Source organism: Salmo trutta, chromosome 2 (assembly GCF_901001165.1).
Source record: "Salmo trutta chromosome 2, fSalTru1.1, whole genome shotgun sequence".
Taxonomy (NCBI): domain Eukaryota; kingdom Metazoa; phylum Chordata; class Actinopteri; order Salmoniformes; family Salmonidae; genus Salmo; species Salmo trutta.
The window spans coordinates 68,903,747-68,921,835 of NC_042958.1; the positions used below are offsets into that span (position 1 = coordinate 68,903,747).

General features: G+C 43.5%; 1 protein-coding gene across 2 annotated transcripts in view; it reads left to right on the plus strand.

The window, feature by feature from the left end:
* The window catches only part of svild (supervillin d), a 116,362-nt gene that overhangs the window by 34,364 nt on the left and 63,909 nt on the right, over positions 1-18,089 (plus strand). For both annotated transcript variants that reach the window (XM_029712702.1, XM_029712710.1), the window contains exons 2-3: positions 1,701-2,242; positions 13,288-13,322. In XM_029712702.1, the coding sequence (XP_029568562.1) occupies positions 1,878-2,242; positions 13,288-13,322 (400 nt within the window). In that variant the 5' untranslated portion in view covers positions 1,701-1,877. The remainder of the gene's footprint in view (positions 1-1,700; positions 2,243-13,287; positions 13,323-18,089) is intronic.

Here is an 18,089-nt window from a genome sequence, read left to right on the forward strand (position 1 = left end):
TGTTCCAGTGGAGCTATTGTGGTCCTCATTGTTCCAACAACAGTTTGATAGGTGGAGGTGGGTGAGGTCAAGTTAGACACACACATGCTTGCTCACACACACACACACACAGATTTGTTGTGTAATATTTCCCAGCCTTATTTTTGAATGGGGGGGGGGGGGTCTAATTTCTTCGTCCACTATTTGGCTCTGCAGATGGTTGGTGTATATCGGGAGATTTATGAACCCCTGTCACCATTACAGAAATGGCCCCCCCCCAAGACTGAGCTAATTTACTCTAGTAGTGCAGGGAATGGCCAGGGACCTCGCGGTATGATGATATCACGATACCTAGGTGACGATACGATATGTATTGCGATTCTCATGATACTCATTATTCTATATATGTATTGCGATTCGATGTTCCAAATATGTTGCTCAACATTACAGTATCTCTGCTGCAGAGGGACAAGAGGGCCATGAAAAAAAACAAGTTTTGATCAGTCTTGGAAATAAAAGGTCTGAGAACAAATAGGCTCCCTATTTAAAAAGATGGAGAATTAGCTATGAAGGAAAAATACTGGAGTTTTGGTGCGGGTACAGCAAACTAGTGCAACAATTTATATTGTGATATTGTCAATGCGGTATATTGTCAAAAATAATATCCCAATATGTAACTATAGATTTTCCAATATTCTATAGTCTGACACCCACCTCTTCTGTTCTTCCCCTTCCATCCACTACCTTCTCCCTTCTGCAACCCCTCTCCCTTTCTCTTCTCCTCTGTCATCCCACCTACTTTCTTCTGACTCCCCCTTCCCCTCTTTGCACAACCCTACCCCCACACTTTCTTCCCCCCTCTTTCTTCTCTCCTGTAGAGTCCTTGCCTCTCTACTCTCCCCCTCTCTCTATTAACCCCCCCCCCCTGACTAAGCACCATTGAATGTGCAATCCCAGATGTGCTAAATTACCCCTTGCCCCTTTACTGTAGGGATCCCAGAGCGTCACGTTAACCCCCAGTCCCTGCCCCCACTTCTATAAACATACCTCCACATACCCGTTACTTTCTCTCCAGCTCCTGGGGTGTTTTTGTGCTTTGTGTATAGTGTTCTGGGCATGCCGATGGTTCACTTGGTTGTGTGGATTTTTTACTGGTGTGAGTTTATTTGCATCCGTAATTGTGGAACGTCTCTTAAGCCAAGTGGCTTTTGCTGTTTTGGTAAGCCTGTGCAGTGCTTGCCGTAGTAAACATGGAATGATTTGTAGCGTTGGATGCCTTTCAAGTCCAGATTAAGCGAGGATATTTGCCTCCAGTTAACTGAATGTTGAGAAACTGTAGATTGAGAATTTCTGTTGGACGGCTGTTTTCCCACTCTTTTTCTGATTCTCTCTCTCTCTCCCTTTTCCTCCATGTGAGGGGATTAAATATCCTTGAGAGGTTATGTGAGAGTCTCGGTGCGGCAGTCTGCTGTGGGGCCTGTATTGTCTTTGAGCTGAGTTGGCTGACTTCACTCTCACCGGGGGTTCATTAGCTGGGGTTGGGCTAGGCAGGGTTGGGCTCTTGTTTATCCAGGCAGTTCCATCCAGTTCCCATTGCACCCAGCAGAGACTGCATATATCCTAATGGCCCAGTCCTGGTGATTTTGTTAAGTGTTTGGAAGTCTCACATAGCCTTTTCGCTTGTTGCAATACAAATGTTGTCTCTTGATTTGTTTCAACAGTGAGATGATTTTAATGAAGTGGTCCATCATCCTTCGAGGGGAGACCAACTGCAAAACCATCAACGTCTGAACAACTATCGTGACTCCTTTTGATCTGGTGGTGTCCAGTGGAGAGGAGGCTCCTCAAACCCCCGGATATTGAGTGAAGCGAGAGGACTTAAAAGGAGGCACAACAAAATGGATGCCGTAGACACCATCCAGAACTCTGCCTTGGAGACCAAGGCTGAGCGCATCGCCCGCTACAAAGCCGAGAGGAGGAGAGAGCTGGCGGAGCGCTACGGAAACACCGAGGAAGCCGGCTCTAAATACACCCGGAGGGACAGGAAAGCTGGTGAGACTTCTGAGAAAGAGACGCCGGAGGACAAAAGCTCCAAGTCCGAGCAGACGTTACCTAGCCGGGCCTCCAGGAGTAGGATGGAAGACCGCGAGGAGTCTGTTGGCAGCGAGTCCTCCCAGGACACCGGGGGGGATGAGGAGGCCCAACTGGATACACCTGCCCCCTCAAAGCCTGCCGCCACCAAGAGGCTTAACTCTAATCACAGGTGAGTCCAGTCAACTCCCCTTGTCCACGCCTAGCTCTTTTGCAGCCTCCACCCGCCTGGTTTCAATTGACAGTTGTTCTGCCAGAGGGTTGGACGTTGCTATAGGGGCCTAAAGGGGAAAGCTGCCATTGTCAGTGGTTCATCACCATACACCCCTCCTTATTAGAGATCAGGATAGGTTAGTCATGCTGCTATCATATCACTCCTTTTTTGGAGGGAACCATTCTGGAATGTCCAGAGATGGACAAATTCAGTCAGTTGGGAAATGGCACATATGCCAAATGCTTTTGCTGAGACATGTTTTGCTGCGTGTTATGACATCTTAGCTTCTTGTTATGGTTCAATTTACAGCTATTCGTCGGAATGGGAGTGTTTTGGCCTTTTCGAGAATAAACATGGAACATGGAAATGCTGCATAGGGAGTGGAGATTTGGGAGCAAAACTCATTCGCTGCCAACAATGTCCTCGATGTCTGCACATGGATGAAGCAAAACATGTCCTTTCCTCCATTTGGGATCTTTTCCCTGTAATCATCCCAAATATTCTGCCTAGTGCGCATAAGCCTGTTGGCTCCTGACAAGCAGCTTGAGGGGATGAGTGTAGCAGAGGAGGGGGAGATGGACAGAGTGAAAAGAGGAGAGAATGAGTGAGAGTACAGGGTTGAATTTGAATGAGTTAGAACATGCACCGTAGTTTGTGCCAAAGCTTCCAGCCCCCTCCTTATTGAACTAGATAAGTCTGACTGACTGCTCGTCAGATCTTATTGTCTCCTTACTACATGTTGATTAGGAAAGGCATGCACTCATTGTATTATGTTGCAATACCCTCCCGGAAGACCTGTGGCATTTTACATGTTTCTTCACATGCAGTCAAAGTGTAGTTATGTGGAGATAATATTCAGCTTGAGGGTGTTGTCGCGCTTGCGTGTCGCTTAAAAGTCTTATCGCACATTCTGACCTAATCTCCTAGTCTCTTTGTGGCCCATGCTGTTGAATCAAATCAAATTTTATTTGTCACATGCGTCAAATACAACAGTGAAATGCTTACTTACAAGCCCTTAACCAACAATGCAGTTTTAAGAAAACCCCCCCCCCCAAAAAAGTAAGAGCTAAGAATAACAAATAATTAAAGAGCAGCGGTAAAATAACAATAGAGGGGCTTTATACAGGGGGAAACGGTACAGAGTCAATGTGCGGGGGCACCGGTGTCGAGGTAATATGTACATGTAGGTAGAGTTAAAGTGACTGACTATGCTAAGATAATAACAGAGAGTAGCAGCAGCGTAGAACAGGGGGTGCAATGCAAATAGTCTGGGTTGCCATTTGATTAGCTGTTCAGGAGTCTTATGGCTTGGGGGGTAGAAGCTGTTTAGAAGCCTCTTGGACCTAGACTTGGCGCTCCGGTACTGCTTGCTGTGTGGTAGCAAATAAGTCTATGACTAGGGTGGCTGGAGTCTTTGACAATTTTTAGGGTCTTCCTCTGACGCCGCCTGGTATAGAGGTCCTGGATGGCAGGAAGCTTGGCCCCAGTGATGTACTGGACCGTACGCACTTTATTTTATTTTACCATGTAAGTTGACTGAGAACACATTCTCATTTACAGCAACGACCTGGGGAATAGTTACATGGGAGAGGAGGGGGATGAATGATCCAAATGTAAGATGGGGATTATTAGGTGACCGTGATAGTATGAGGGACAGCTTGGGAATTTAGCCAGGACACTGGGGTTAACACCCCTACTCTTACGATAAGTTTCATGGGATCTTTAGTGACCACAGAGAGTCAGGACACCCGTTTTAATGTCCCATCCGAAAGACGGCACCCTACACAGGGCAATCACTGCCCTGGGGCATTGGGATATTTTTTTAGACCTGAGTAAAGAGTGCCTCCTACTGGCCCTCCAACACCACTTCCAGCAGCATCTGGTCTCCCATCTAGGGACCGACCAGGACTAACCCTGCTTAGCTTCAGAAGCGCTACCCTCTGTAGTGCCTTGCGGTCGGAGGCTGAGCAGTTGCCATACCAGGCAGTGATGCAACCCATCAGGATGCTCTCGATGGTGCAGCTGTAAAACCTTTTGAGGATCTGAGGACCCATGCCAAATCTTTTCAGTCTCCTGAGGGGGAATAGGTATTGTCGTGCCATCTTCACGACTGTCTTGGTGTGCTTGGACCATGTTAGTTTGTTGATGATGTGGAACTTGAAGCTCTCAACCTGCTCCACTACAGCCCCGTGGACGAGAATGGGGGTGTGCTCGGTCCTCCTTTTCCTGTAGTCTACGATCATCTTCTTTTGTCTTGATCACGTTGAGGGAGAGGTTGTTGTCCTTGCCCCACACGGTCAGGTCTCTGACCTCCTCCCTATAGGCTATCTCATCGTTGTCGGTGATCAGGCCTACCACTGTTGTGTCATCGGCAAACTTGATGATAGTGTTGGAGTTGTGCCTGGCCGTGCAGTCATGAGTGAACAGGGAGTACAGGAGGGGACTGAGCATGCACCCCTGAGGGGGCCCCCTGTGTTGAGGAGCAGTGTGGTGGATGTGTTGTTACCTACCCTTACCACCTGGGGGTGGCCTGTCAGGAAGTCAATGATCCTGTAGCTTAGTGATGAGCTTTGAGGGCACTATGGTGTTGAATGCTGAGCTGTAGTCAATGAATAGCATTCTCACATAGGTGTTCCTTTTGTCCAGGTGTGAAAGGGCAGTGTGGAGTGCAATAGAGATTGCATCATCTGTGGATCTGTTGGTGTGGTATGCAAATTGAAGTGGGTCAAGGGTTTCTGGGATAATGGTGTTGATGTGAGCCATGACCCGCCTTTCAAAGCATTTCGTGGCTTCAGACGTGAGTGCTACGGGTCGGTAGTCATTTAGGCAGGTTACCTTGGTCCCTGTGCCCAAGAACACTAAGGTGTTCTGCTTGAAACATGTTGGTATTACAGACTCAGACAGGGAGAGGTTGAAAATATCAGTGAAGACACTTGCCAGTTCGTCAGCGCATGCTCAGAGTACACATCCTGGTAATCCGTCTGGCCTTGTGAATGTTGATCTGTTTAAAGGTCTTACATCAGCTGCGGAGAGCGTGATCACATAGTTGTCCGGAACAGCTGATGCTCTCATGCATTTTTCAGTGTTACTTGCCACGAAGCGAGCATATTTAGCTCATCTGGTAGGCTCGTATCACTGGGAAGCTCTTGGCTGTGCATCCCTTTGTAGTCTGTAATAGTTTGCATTCCCTGCCACATCCGACGAGCATCGGAGCCGGTGTAGTATTATTCGATCTTAGTCCTGTATTGATGCTTTGCCTGTTTGATGTTTCGTCTGAGGGCATAGCGGGATTTCTTATAAGCTTCTGGGTTAGAGTCCCACTTCTTGAAAGCAGCAGCTCTACCCTTTAGCTCAGTGCTAATGTTGCCTGTAATCCATGGCTCCTGGTTGGGGTATGTACGTACAGTCACCGTGGGACGACGTCCTCAATGCATTTATTGATAAAGCCGGTGACTGATGTGGTGTACTCCTGAATGCCATCGGAAGAATTCCGGAACATATTCCAGTGCGACACCGTAACATTGTTGTTTTTGTTTGCAGGTGCTGGAGCGGGTGTTAAGTAAGGCAGGTATGTTGTTGTGCTCAGGTATGCTCAGATGTTAGGGTCGGACTGGTTTGCAAACATTCACTGAACCCTCTGACTGTGGTTGTCTAAATGTGGAATGGTTTAAAGGAAGCCATTTAGTTATCTTATCTGTTCTGGAATAGAAGGTGAAAGACAGTCATGCTTTATTTTTGTGTGCGGGTGGTAGGGCTGACCCCGTTTAGTCGACTGGTCGATTGTTTGGTCGGTAGGCTGTTGGTGGACCAAGATATATTTTTTTTAGTTGAGCGCTGGCAATATATACAGATATGTATGGCATATGAGACACCTGTCTGATTCACGCCTGTCTGGGAGGACTAATCCATTGCGGAAGCGGGGATGGTACACTAGTATCACCAGTAGTACATTTAGCCTACCCTTAATTCCCATCATTTATAACCATTAATGCTTGTTTGGTTATGGTCATTCCTGTTAATGCCTTCAATATATTAATATTACAGTCTTATCGTTGTCATTGTAGGAGTGGACATGTTTTCAGAGCGCACCACCTAGGATACAGTTGTGAGAAAGTTTTGGTTGATTTCATTCCATTTACCAGTTGTCAATTTATGAATTGTCTTTTGTTTGGCGCACTCCTGTCAATCATGAGTAAGGACACGCACCTGATTACACATGGAAGCAGGCCTAGGCTACCTGGCCTGCGTGCAAATGTAGACCTATAAATGTGCCCGTTTGGGGATCTGATACTATTTCTGATTGTCTTAACTCACCAACACTGTGGAGCTTTTTCCTTTGCCTCAAATATCAAGAAACCAAGTCTGTTTTTACTTCTATTGAGAATGTCAATAGTTCTTCAATGTAGCCTATGTGAAAAATATTTACATCTCTCTCCCTTTAGATAACCGCTCAGAATGAAAGGGGGAAAAAAATCATGCTCTGACGTCAAAAAATACCTGATTTACTTCTTATCCCTTGCGCAAATAGCCTACAGCTGTGTCTGTCTGTCAGGAGCTCACTGCGGTGTGGAACTCTGAGGGCCCAGAATTTGTTTATGCAATGTTGCAAGTCTGCTAGCACAAGTCTGAACAAAGTTAATAGTTGAAACAATGTTTCAATTTCTTTGCAGTGATTTATAGGATATTTATTTTTATCAGCATATTCCCCATTGCGGGCTGCAATGTTTGCGGGAGGTGGAGATCGGGAACAGGTTTTTTTCTTCTACTGGTTAGGCTATATTGATCTCTGGCTCCCTCTTTAGTCATTTCTGTGTCTTCATTTTTATTTGCAGTGCTTATAGCCTCAGGCAAGCTCAGTAGCCTACATATAGTTGACTTTATTCAAACAGGTTGTGTCTATATATGGAAAAATACATGTTTAAACATTTTTACCAATCGATTGGTCGAAAGAGCAGATGACTCGGTCTACCAATATTTTTGGGGGTCTGGTATAGCCTAGTGGGTGGGTGGTCAAACCTCTTCCTCGGCCAAGTGTTGTTTTGTGCTGTGTAAACCCATGCAGTGCTTGTAGTAAACACCAGTAATTGTGGTGTTGGAAGTGATTCAATTCCAGATTAACCAAAGACACTGGCCTCCAGGCTTGGCGGTAAACCGTATTTTACTATATACCAGTATTGATGCATGGACAGGTTTGGATTTTTACTTTACCTTACATAACGCTATTTCAATGTTTGGTTTGTTAAATATAATATAAATGTAATAATAGGCCGAACTATATGATGACATTCAAAATGATAATCATCCATTCTTACCGCCAGTAAAAGACTGCTAACAGTTGTGAACTGCTAATTTTCTAGCAAGAGCTTCAGGCGCGCACATACTTTTTTGCCATTAATATTGCATGTTAGGCTGCACTGTTGCCAAAAGCACCCTAGAAATTGGCACAATGCCCCTTGTGGCGAAAATAAGAACTGCCAATGAATCCATTGAAAATAATTGGTCATAGAGAATAATTATTCGGCTAAAGGAAAAGTGACTTTTTCCACAAAATAGAGGCTTACAAAGACAAAACAAATGTGATACACTGGAAATAACTAATTAGTGAAGGAAATACAGAAATGGAATGCTGAATAATATTTGGTTCAAGTTTTGATTGTTTTATACTGTTCAATCAGAAGAGAGGGAGCCCCATTTTTTAAAAACCACTTACAATATATTAGTTGCCACCCTAGGGTCACGCACTACTCATGAAGCATATTTAGAACTTGTATTATTCAAAACATAAAATACCATCTCAAATTTGAAATATATTGATATGATATTTTGGCCATATCGCCCAGCCCTACCTCCAGTTAAGTATTATTTTTTAATAGTAGTTTATAGGGATGTAATGATTCACTGATGCTCTGTTGAAAATTGTTTTTTACTGGACCTAAAATAAGCTACTGGAGACGCAACTCTCATCTGGCTATACATCTGGCTATACATCTGGCTATACATCTGGCTATACATCTGGCTATACATCTGGCTATACATCTGGCTATACATCTGGCTACTTGCTGAATGGGACTTACAATAGATTAGATTTTTCAGGTTCACCAGCAATCGTTTTTGTAGTTTTGCTTTAAACAAAAAGTGTATATATGGCCATTTTTAGATATACAGGGTAAAGTTGATAATTTCATAACAAGGACCGCAAATATTTTGCATGGCCAAAGCGGGAGGAGAAAAGAAACTCACTAAACTTCCAAAGGGTCAAAACCATTACATTTTGAGATGTGTGGGTGGGGTGAAATCCAAAATTGTGCTATAAATATTAATTGTCATAGCTAATTTGTTAATAATACATATTGGTACATTACTAGCTTAAACATGATTAGTGGGTGATGGCGATTTCAGAACCAAAGTGGGGGGGGATAAAAAAACAGGCTACATTTTACCCTATAATCTAGTGGTTAGTGGGATGGTAGATGCCTAGTCTCCCTTAAATGACTCAGCTCAGGTGCCTGCATAGTACATACATCGTTTACACGTTTATACACACACACACACACAGCTCAGACTGAAACTCTTTGTAAAAGCTTAGAGGCCCAGCAGATTTTAATTTAGAATGTAAAATGAATGTGTTTATGCAACATGTTATCACCGAATCTTTTCAACCTAAAACGTATCGTTCCTCTATCTTATCGGAGCTCATGTATCTAGATGCCTATTGAATCGTCTTGAAATGGAAAGATGCACATCCCTAGTATGTCATTATTTATGTCTGTAGGCCTAATATGTTGACAAGACTAAACTATCTGCAACGTAGCAGGCAGGTCACCTCTTTGGGACTTCCTGAAGCAGCGGAAGAAGAGGATCTAGTAACCTCAAAGATCTGGGCCCATTTTCACAAAGAGTTTTTGTGTTGCAGAATCAGTTTTGCCTTTCAGATTATAATAAACAGGGAGGACCTGATCTTACTAATCTTGAGAATATCTTTGAGTACGGGCTCAGTAGTATTGGCCATTGACTTCCCCCTCCTGAGATAATACGCAGCATGCTTAGTCACGAATTAGCCTAATTTTCAAAAATCATTGGGTACTGCTGCATCCTCACTAGTAAAACCCATACGGAATAAAATGGACCTTTCATGCATGTTCAAGGCAATAATGAATTATTGAACATTATCCAATTTGCATTCCATTTCATCATCTAAAAACGCCCCCTCGCCTTTTCATTCACTAGGCCAGGGTTCTCCAACCCTGTTCCTGGAGAGCTACCGTCTTGTAGGTTCTCCAGGAACTGGGTTGGAGAGCCATGCGCTAGGCCCTTTTGTATTAACACAATTATCATTCAGGCTTTGTGACGGTTATCGAAGATGGTGTCTGTCTGGTAGCTGAGAGCATCACAATCTCTGCGTGATCCATAGAGACGAGTGTTTGAGTACCCCCGACAACACACATTTTGTTTGTATCTCTGGACAAGCACAGCTGCTTGCTGTTGGGGTTACTCGAGGACCGGAGTTGGGGAAACACTGAAATAAGTGTTTGATTTATGACTTCTTTGGTTCACTCTGGCTGTCTTTTTCTTCACATTCTTTCCTACTTCCCCTCATCTTTCATTCTCCGTTATTCTTTATTTTTTTCTCCTTTTTCTTCTTGTTCTTCTCTGTTTGGACTCTAGCATGGACACGCTGCATGTCGTGGCCCCTCCCCTTCACCCGCCAGTCAAGCCAGGGGCGGGGTCAACCGCGCGTCGCCGACCCCTCCGGTTGCTAAGGGGGGTGTCTGAAGGGAGCCGCATGGCTAGCGGTCGTTTTCGGACGCAGCCGGTGACCGCCAGCGACGTCACAGCGAGTCAATGGTAGGGTTCAAGGAAGAGCGACTAGTCCCTAATAGACAACGTTAGCTTGATGCTCACTGCCGAGCTCAAGTGTAGTGGACAAGTGTAGAGACGCATAAAATATAGCATAGCTGTGTGTTTGTGTGCAAGGGCATGCAACCAGTTGCTAAATCAGTTAGTTTTAGTGAAAAAAGCTATCCTTGCTGTGGTCAATTTGCTTAGATACCAGCCTAGTTGTCGTTGCAGTGTACCGTTTTGTGGTTCAGCATCACCCTCTATTCCACTGTGCCCTTTGCCCCCTTACCCAGCTATCCCCTCCAGTCCCTTTTGTGTTAAAACCAGCTTCCTTCCTTGTGTTACATCATCATCCATCCCCACATCAGCTGCTTTCCATCCATATTTAAAGGACATTACTTATAGATGAACAGCTGTCTTCAAATGGTTCAGTTTCCCTTTTATTATGGGTAGTGATGTGGCTGTAGGGGTGCACGGATACACAATGTGAGCAGTCTTTCTAACGTCTGCGAATAAATGTTGAATTGAAAATTGAGGCCACGGTAAGTAGCCTTCTTCTTTTAACAGTTCTCTGATTTATGATATCACGTGGATGTAGGCTTGCAAAATTCCTGTTGGAGGATTCCCTTCCATGCTTATTCCTCCAACCGGGATTTCTGGAAAAACCTGGTGATTTTTGGGAAAGTTATCAAAATTTCTTCATGACCTTTTGTGACCTTTTGTGTGTGCCTGCACCTGTGCGTGCCTCAGGGTTTCCATTAGGAAAATGTGGCGCCAGACAATGTGACTGGTAAGACTTCAATTTACCAGCCATTTATCAGAACCATATGCATTGGGTGCATAATCCATTAGGGTGTTCGCTAGGGCTGTCCCCAATTAGTCAACTATTAGTAAATTATTTTGAGATATGAACACCTTATTAAACATTTAAATGAAACAAAAATGTGCATATGGAAATTGGCACGCAGATCGGTAGAAATGATCAGATAAATTGGCATTCCACATGAGAAATGTTGCCGATTCCTCGTGTAGCCTATTACCGGAAACTTCAGGAGAGTAACGGCAGAATCTGCGAAAGCCAACAGGAGGAGACTAGTTGGGTCAGGTTATGTTTTTTTTTTCTGTTTTTTTTTCTCTCTAGTCATCTAGATCTCTGGCAACTTTTGGTCGACCAAGATTTTTTTTCCGCCTGGGACAGCCCCAGCGTCCACCCGCGGTGCTCAGAATGACTGAAATTACATTTAGATTATGGAAATTCATCTTAACAGAACAGGCAACTTATTTAATGAAGCAGCCAATAAAACGTCATTTTCAAACATTTGCCAAAATGCAATCAGCGGGAAAACACTGTTCTAAACAGTGCACATGCGGTTCCATATGTGACAGATATGAACATCTCTGTTAGAAACCTAGAAAGAGGGGGAATCTAAAGATGAAACAACTAGGATGGGTTGCTATTATGACAAGGGTTGTGCCTTTGGCGTCTGGACAAGAAAGTTGATATGAAAGCCAAATGAACAGGAGAGAAATGGCAAAGCGACGGGTCCAATAGGGAAGTACGTTTAATTTTTTGGGTGCCATAATTAAATAATTACTCCCGTCTGTACAGAAATGAGTAAAGTCATTCAAAATACTTCACCAGCATGCGTGACTTAGCCACAGAGGAATCGAGGATCATTTATCTTCTTTAAAAATAAATAGTTGTGTATTGTTTCAGATCACAAGCTCATAGGCCTGGCTGATTATTGAGTTGCGGCTGTCAGTGAAAAGCATCTTAAATATGTGTGAAGATAATGTGTCTTGGGTATAATTTAGAATGTTGTGACAAGAAGGGGAGGGGTGTGTGTGGCAAGGATATAGGCTCAGCTCTCTCCCGCCAATTCTTGCACATTCATTTGTTTTATTCACCATTTACATACACTGAGTGTACAAAACATTAAGGACACCTGCTCTTTCCATGACATAGACTTACCAGGTGAATCCAGGTGAAAGCCGTGATCCCTTACTGATGTCACTTCAATCATGAAGGGGAGGAGACAGGTTAAAGGAGGATGTTTAAGCCTTGAGACATGGATTGTGTATGTGTGCCATTCAGAGGGTGAATGGGCAAGACAAGATTTAAGTGCATTGGAAAAGGGCTATGGTAGTAGGTGCCAGGTGCACTGGTTTGTGTCAATAATCAATAACGGAGTTTTTCACGCTCAACAGTTTCCCATGTGTATCAAGAATGGTCCACATATCTCACATTTAGTTGAATTTTAACTTCTAGATTGAGAAACAAAAACATTATTGATATGAAACTATTCCACAAAAATGCCCGTATGAAAATCATAACTGGCACGCAGAATGGTAGGATTAATTCTATGCTTCCCCGAACTTGAAACTCATGCGCCGCCTGTGAAGTGTTTATAAAATAATTGCCTCCGAGTTTCCGTGGTCGGATTTTGCGTGTAGGCTACTTTGACGCAAGGGAAGACATATGCCTCGTAATATGAAATGAAACATTCAGGTTTCAAACAAGAGCGTTTTCAAAATGCATACTGCTTCCAGCTCACATTGTAAAGTGGTGGGTGACGCGTTGACAGCATGTTGAATGGTGAGCGGGAGGCAATTACTTCAATTACAAGTTGAGAAATCAAAATATTATCTTTTAATCGTTAACCAAAGATGTTTTTAGCATGTCATTGCGTTTAGAATTGTTGTTGCCCAATAAATGGGCTTATAAAAGCACGTTTTACTTTCGCAGCAACCAGCTGAGGAACTACTAGTAGACATCCTGCTCAATATAGGCTCTTTGTGCTTGTGCGAGTGTGATAGTTGTGTTGGATAAATAAGATATATGATGACTACCTAAAATACACACAGGCCTATTTTAATTCCACTAAATGATGCTAATGAACCTATAGACCGATAAGCATGACGGTCAAATGTATTTCCATCGACTGGTATTTCCATCAATAAATACAAAGCATTATTTTGCAATGGGATTTTTTTTTCTCCCGGTCATTGGGGGGGGGGGGGGGGGGTGCCAAAAGCCAGCTGATGGAAACCCTGGCGTGCCTGTGTGTTAGCAGGTGAAACCATGTCATCGTTTGTCCCCTTGCCACATATCTCAGTGTGTGACCTCATTTGTCTTCTCTCTCTCTTTCTCTCTCTTTTAACAGCCTTTTGGAAGCTGGGGACGCCGAGGAGCCAAAAGGTAAGAACTCTGCTTTTACAGGCCTCAAAGGCACCATTGTACAAGGAAGAATTTTTTATTTTTTTTTCCACCTCCTTTGTACTCTCTATGCATTTCAATGTTGAAGGAAAGAGGCTACAGAGTGTACTGTACATTAAACAGATACACAGGTGCTATAGCTGTCGGGATAAGAGGGCATTGATAGGGCTAATGTCAAACTTCGGAGCAGAATGAAAAGGGATTCTTCGGCCCACAGCCTTTTCAGTTCAGGCAATGTTTGAAAGCTGGCCATCCCACCTCAGGGGTTCATGTTCAGCATCAAACGCAGCGGTGGTGGCACAGGGTGAGGCCGTGTGTGCGTTGCTTGTGCTTGCGTCCGTGTGTGTGCGTTTGAGAGGGAGGGAGTGTGTAAGAGGGAGAGAGTATTCTGTGTGAATTAGAAACAGAGGGAGATTGTGGGTGACTTAAGTGCTACTGTGTATAAAACAAGTGTGCGTGCATGACTGCGTGTGAGACGGAGAGATGTTCAGGACCTGAAGGGGAAGTGGCAAAACGCTCTTTAATGTTGCAGCAGCTATTCCCGAATCCAGACCAATCCCAGTGCTTGTTCCGAAACGGAGAGCTTGAAAGAGGGAACATTGTGGAGTTAGACCATGGATCACTTCTTCGCTTCCTGACTCGCAACCGCCCACTTCATTTAAACATTGGCGATACAAAGCAGAGAAACAAAAACAAAAGAAACCGAGGAAGAAGCAGAAGAAAACAAGGGAGGAGAAAGGAGGCAGAGGAATCGAACTGACGATACAAAAAGGGTCAGAAGGAGAGAGGAGACTGGGGAAAGGTAAGCTCTGTGGGCTCATCAATTAGTGTGTATATGGAGAGTTGGCAAAGCCTCTGTTTTGCTTTTGGAGTTTTCTATTGGAGGAAGGGGAGTGGGGGGGTCAGATTCGGTGTCCCGTCATAGATAGTATGGAGTTCCCCATCCGTGAAACTGTTCCACTGGCAAGTGTGGCAGAGTTTAGCTCTCTCAAATGGAAAAGGCTGGTCGAACTACGAAGAATGCTGGCTCAGCACATGCAGTACCAGTCCAAAGTTTGGACACACCTACTCATTCAAGGGTTTTTCTTTATTTTTACTATTTTCTACATTGTAGAATAATAGTGAAGAAATCGAAATAACACACGTGGAATCATGTAGTAACCAAAAAAGTGTTAAACAAAATATATTTTTGATTCTTCAAAGTAGCCACCCTTTGCCTTGATGAAATTTTTGCACACTTGGCATTCTCTCAAGCAGCTTCAGCTGGAATGCTTTTCAAAACAGTCTTGAAAGAGTTCCCACATATGCTGAGCACGTTGTCTGCTTGTTGGCTGCCAGGTCATCTGATGCCGCGCTCCATCACACTCCTTGGTCAAATAGCCTTACACAGCCTGGAGGTGTGTTTTGGGTCATTGTCCTGTTGAAAAACAAATGATAGTCCCACTAAGCGTAAACCAGATGGGATGGCGTATCGCTACAGAATGCTGTGGTAGCGATGCTGGTTAAGTGTGCCATGAATTCTTAATAAATCACGACAGTGTCACCAGCAAAGCACCATCACATCTCCTCCTCCATGCTTCACTTTGGGAACCACACATGCGGAGATCATCCGTTCACCTACTCTGTGTCTCACAAAGACACTGCCTCTGGAACCAAAAATCGCAAATTTGGACTCACCAGACCAAAGGACAGATTTCCACCGGTCTAATGTCCATTGCCCGTGTATCTTGGCCCAAGCAAGTATCTTCTTATTGATGTCCTTTTAGTAGTGGTTTTAGTAGCATTTATTTGGGCTGCAATTTCTGAGGCTGGTAACTCTGCTGCAGAGGATAAGTTCATTAGAGGTAGAGCTTCCTTTCCTGTGGCTGTCCTCATGAGAGCCAGTTTCATCATAGCGTTTGATGTTTTTTTGCGACTGCACTTGAAGAAACTTTTCCAGATTGACTGACCTTCATGTCTGAAAGTAATGATGGACTGTCGTTTCTCTTTTCTTATTTGAGCTGTTCTTGCCATAATATGGACTTGGTCTTTTACCAAATATGGCTATCTTCTGTATATCCCCCTACCTTGTCACAACACAACTGATTGTCTCAAACGCGTTAAGAAGGAAAACAATTAAATGTTTTAAATGTTTTAACAAGGCATACCTGTTAATTGAAATGCATTCCAGGTGACTACCTCATGAAGCTGGTTGAGAGAATGCCAAGAGTGTGCAAAGCTGTCATCAAGGCAAAGGGTGGCTGCTTTGAAAAATCTCAAATCAGATATTTGTTGAAAACTTTAAAAAAAAAAGTGGGTTACTACATGATTCCATATGTGTTATTTCATAGTTTTGATGTCTTCACTATTATTTTACAATGTAGAAAATAGTAAAAATAAAGAAAAACACTTGAATTAGTAGGTGTCTCCAAACTGTTGACTGGTACTGTACATTTCACTTCCTTAAAAGCGGTCTAACCCCTTGAAAATAAGAGAAACGAGTGACGTTTTGAATTAATGTGTGAATTCCAACCACAAGGCTCAATTCTGGAGCGTCCCAAGAGATGCTGGGTAATATTCACATCAGCGCTGCTGGATCCATTGGCCCCTCCAGCCATCCCCGCTTTCCAATTTGCTCCCTGTCTTTCCCTGAGGGATACAAGCTGTTTCAAGATGAATGGGAAACACTTACGGAACAATTGCTAATCTTCAGAGGTGGACATTTTGCCAAGGCTTTTCCAGGCTTTTGTGTTTATTTTGATCTCTGCGAAAGGTCTAGGATGAAGTGATGAGGGCTGGATTTGAGTCAAACAATATCTTAGAGTAGGAGTGATGATCTGGGATCAGATTCCCCATGTCTGTATATCTTATTCATTATGATCAAGGCAAAATGTATCCTAGATCAGCACTCCTACTCTCTGACTCTGTCAAAATGGTTTCTGGTTTGAAGTCAAAACGCAAAACCCCCACTGAGCATAACTAGAGTGAAGCTCAACTTCCTTGGCTCGTGTGTGTGTGTGTGTGTGTGTGTGTGTGTGTGTGTGTGTGTGTAATGGGTCTTTGCTGACTTGTGTCAGAAGTAGTTTTGAACAGCCGACTCCGGTGGATTTTGGATTACGTCAATGTGACGGCTAAATATTCCTATCCTTTGCACTTTAACATTCATTTGCACCAAACGTTTCATGACCAATGCATGGTTTTCATTTAAAAAAATCTGACACACATTTTTTTAATTGTTGCATATATGATTTCTAAGTTGAGTGCACTCTCTTAGAAATAGAAATCTATGTTTTACCATTTTAGTTTTTTCTGGTTCCTTGTCTGCAGCATGGTGGCCGTGTGCTGCTAATTGGCACGATCTATAACCCTGAAATGGAAGGGCGTGTTGGGTGATATCACTACCATCCAGCATAGGGGAAATTGATTTCCCCAGTTTAAACTGTTATGCTACAATTAAAACAATAAAAGCTTTTAAAATTATAATTAATCACGTTATTTCTAATTACCGCATTTGTATCTGCTGTGTTCTGACCTTATGGCTTCAATTAAAGTGAAGGCAGCAAAAACGTAACCACATGTAACATGGATTTACATTTGTATATGCATCAAAAGTCCCAATTCAAAGTTATACCTCACTGTTAAATTTTTTGAATTATTTAATAAAGCTGATCAGAACCGATCAGAATTCCGAAGTCTACTACATTAGCACTGTATGAGTCAGCCAGTGGCTATCAACACCTACAGTAGCTAGCTAATTTACAGCTTTAATATTGAATTGAGCCACATTAAAGTAATCCAAAATGCCATCTAACCAGTTATTAAATAGTATTATATGCAGTTATCTAAGCTAGCCAGCTAGCTAACTAGCCTAGCTAGCCAACCACCAAGGTCAGCATAAGTAGCAAGCCAGAGCTCAACACGTTTAACAACTCGAGACCAACTAGCACAGGCAGGAACCCACAGAACACAATTTAAACAACACCAGCAGATGAAAAGCAAAGAGAGAGCAGAGACTTACACATTGATGCTTGTGGCCCAACCTATGGCAAGAGTGGCTGAGTTGCTAAGCGAGAGCCAGGGAGCGAGGCCCTTCAGAGGGATAGGCCATTTCACCGGGCTCAGGGAGAGTCAGTGAGGCGGATAATCCAATAGCTATATAGCGAGGGAAATCCAAAGTAGATGGATTCCAGGAGCAATACTCCAGAAGCGGCAGAGTGCACAGTAGACTAGGGAAACAGTCAACAAGTCGGCGATCGGAGGAAAGCTTCAGGCAGGTGGAAATGATCACAAAACAGCACAGTCCAGACTCCGATGTCAGTCATCTAACACTAAGCCAACATTGAAAAAGTAATTAAAAAAAAATTCTTGTAGCCTAATTCAGAGCTACCAGAGAAGGAAAGTTGACAAAACAAATAGGATGAAAATGAGGAACTAAACAATTAAAGCAGGCAGGGAGGATTTTCTCCTTTCGTGAGCCTGAGGCAAGAAGGCACAAAGAGCCTGCCTGTTGAACATGCAGGATGCCTCACGTGTGGGGAATACTCGCTGATTGGTAATACGATAGCTTGTTTACATCACATTTCCTCGTGATTGGTGAATTGTAGCTCACCACCAACAACACTCAGCCTGGAATGTAATTACATGCTAGCATGGCTAGTGACTCAAGTTAGCCAGCTTGTGCTAGCTATTGAGCTAGCATACGAACTCTGTAGCAGAGTAGGTTCTCTTCATGACGCTCGATATAGTGCATTCTGAGTAGTTCCGAAGTTA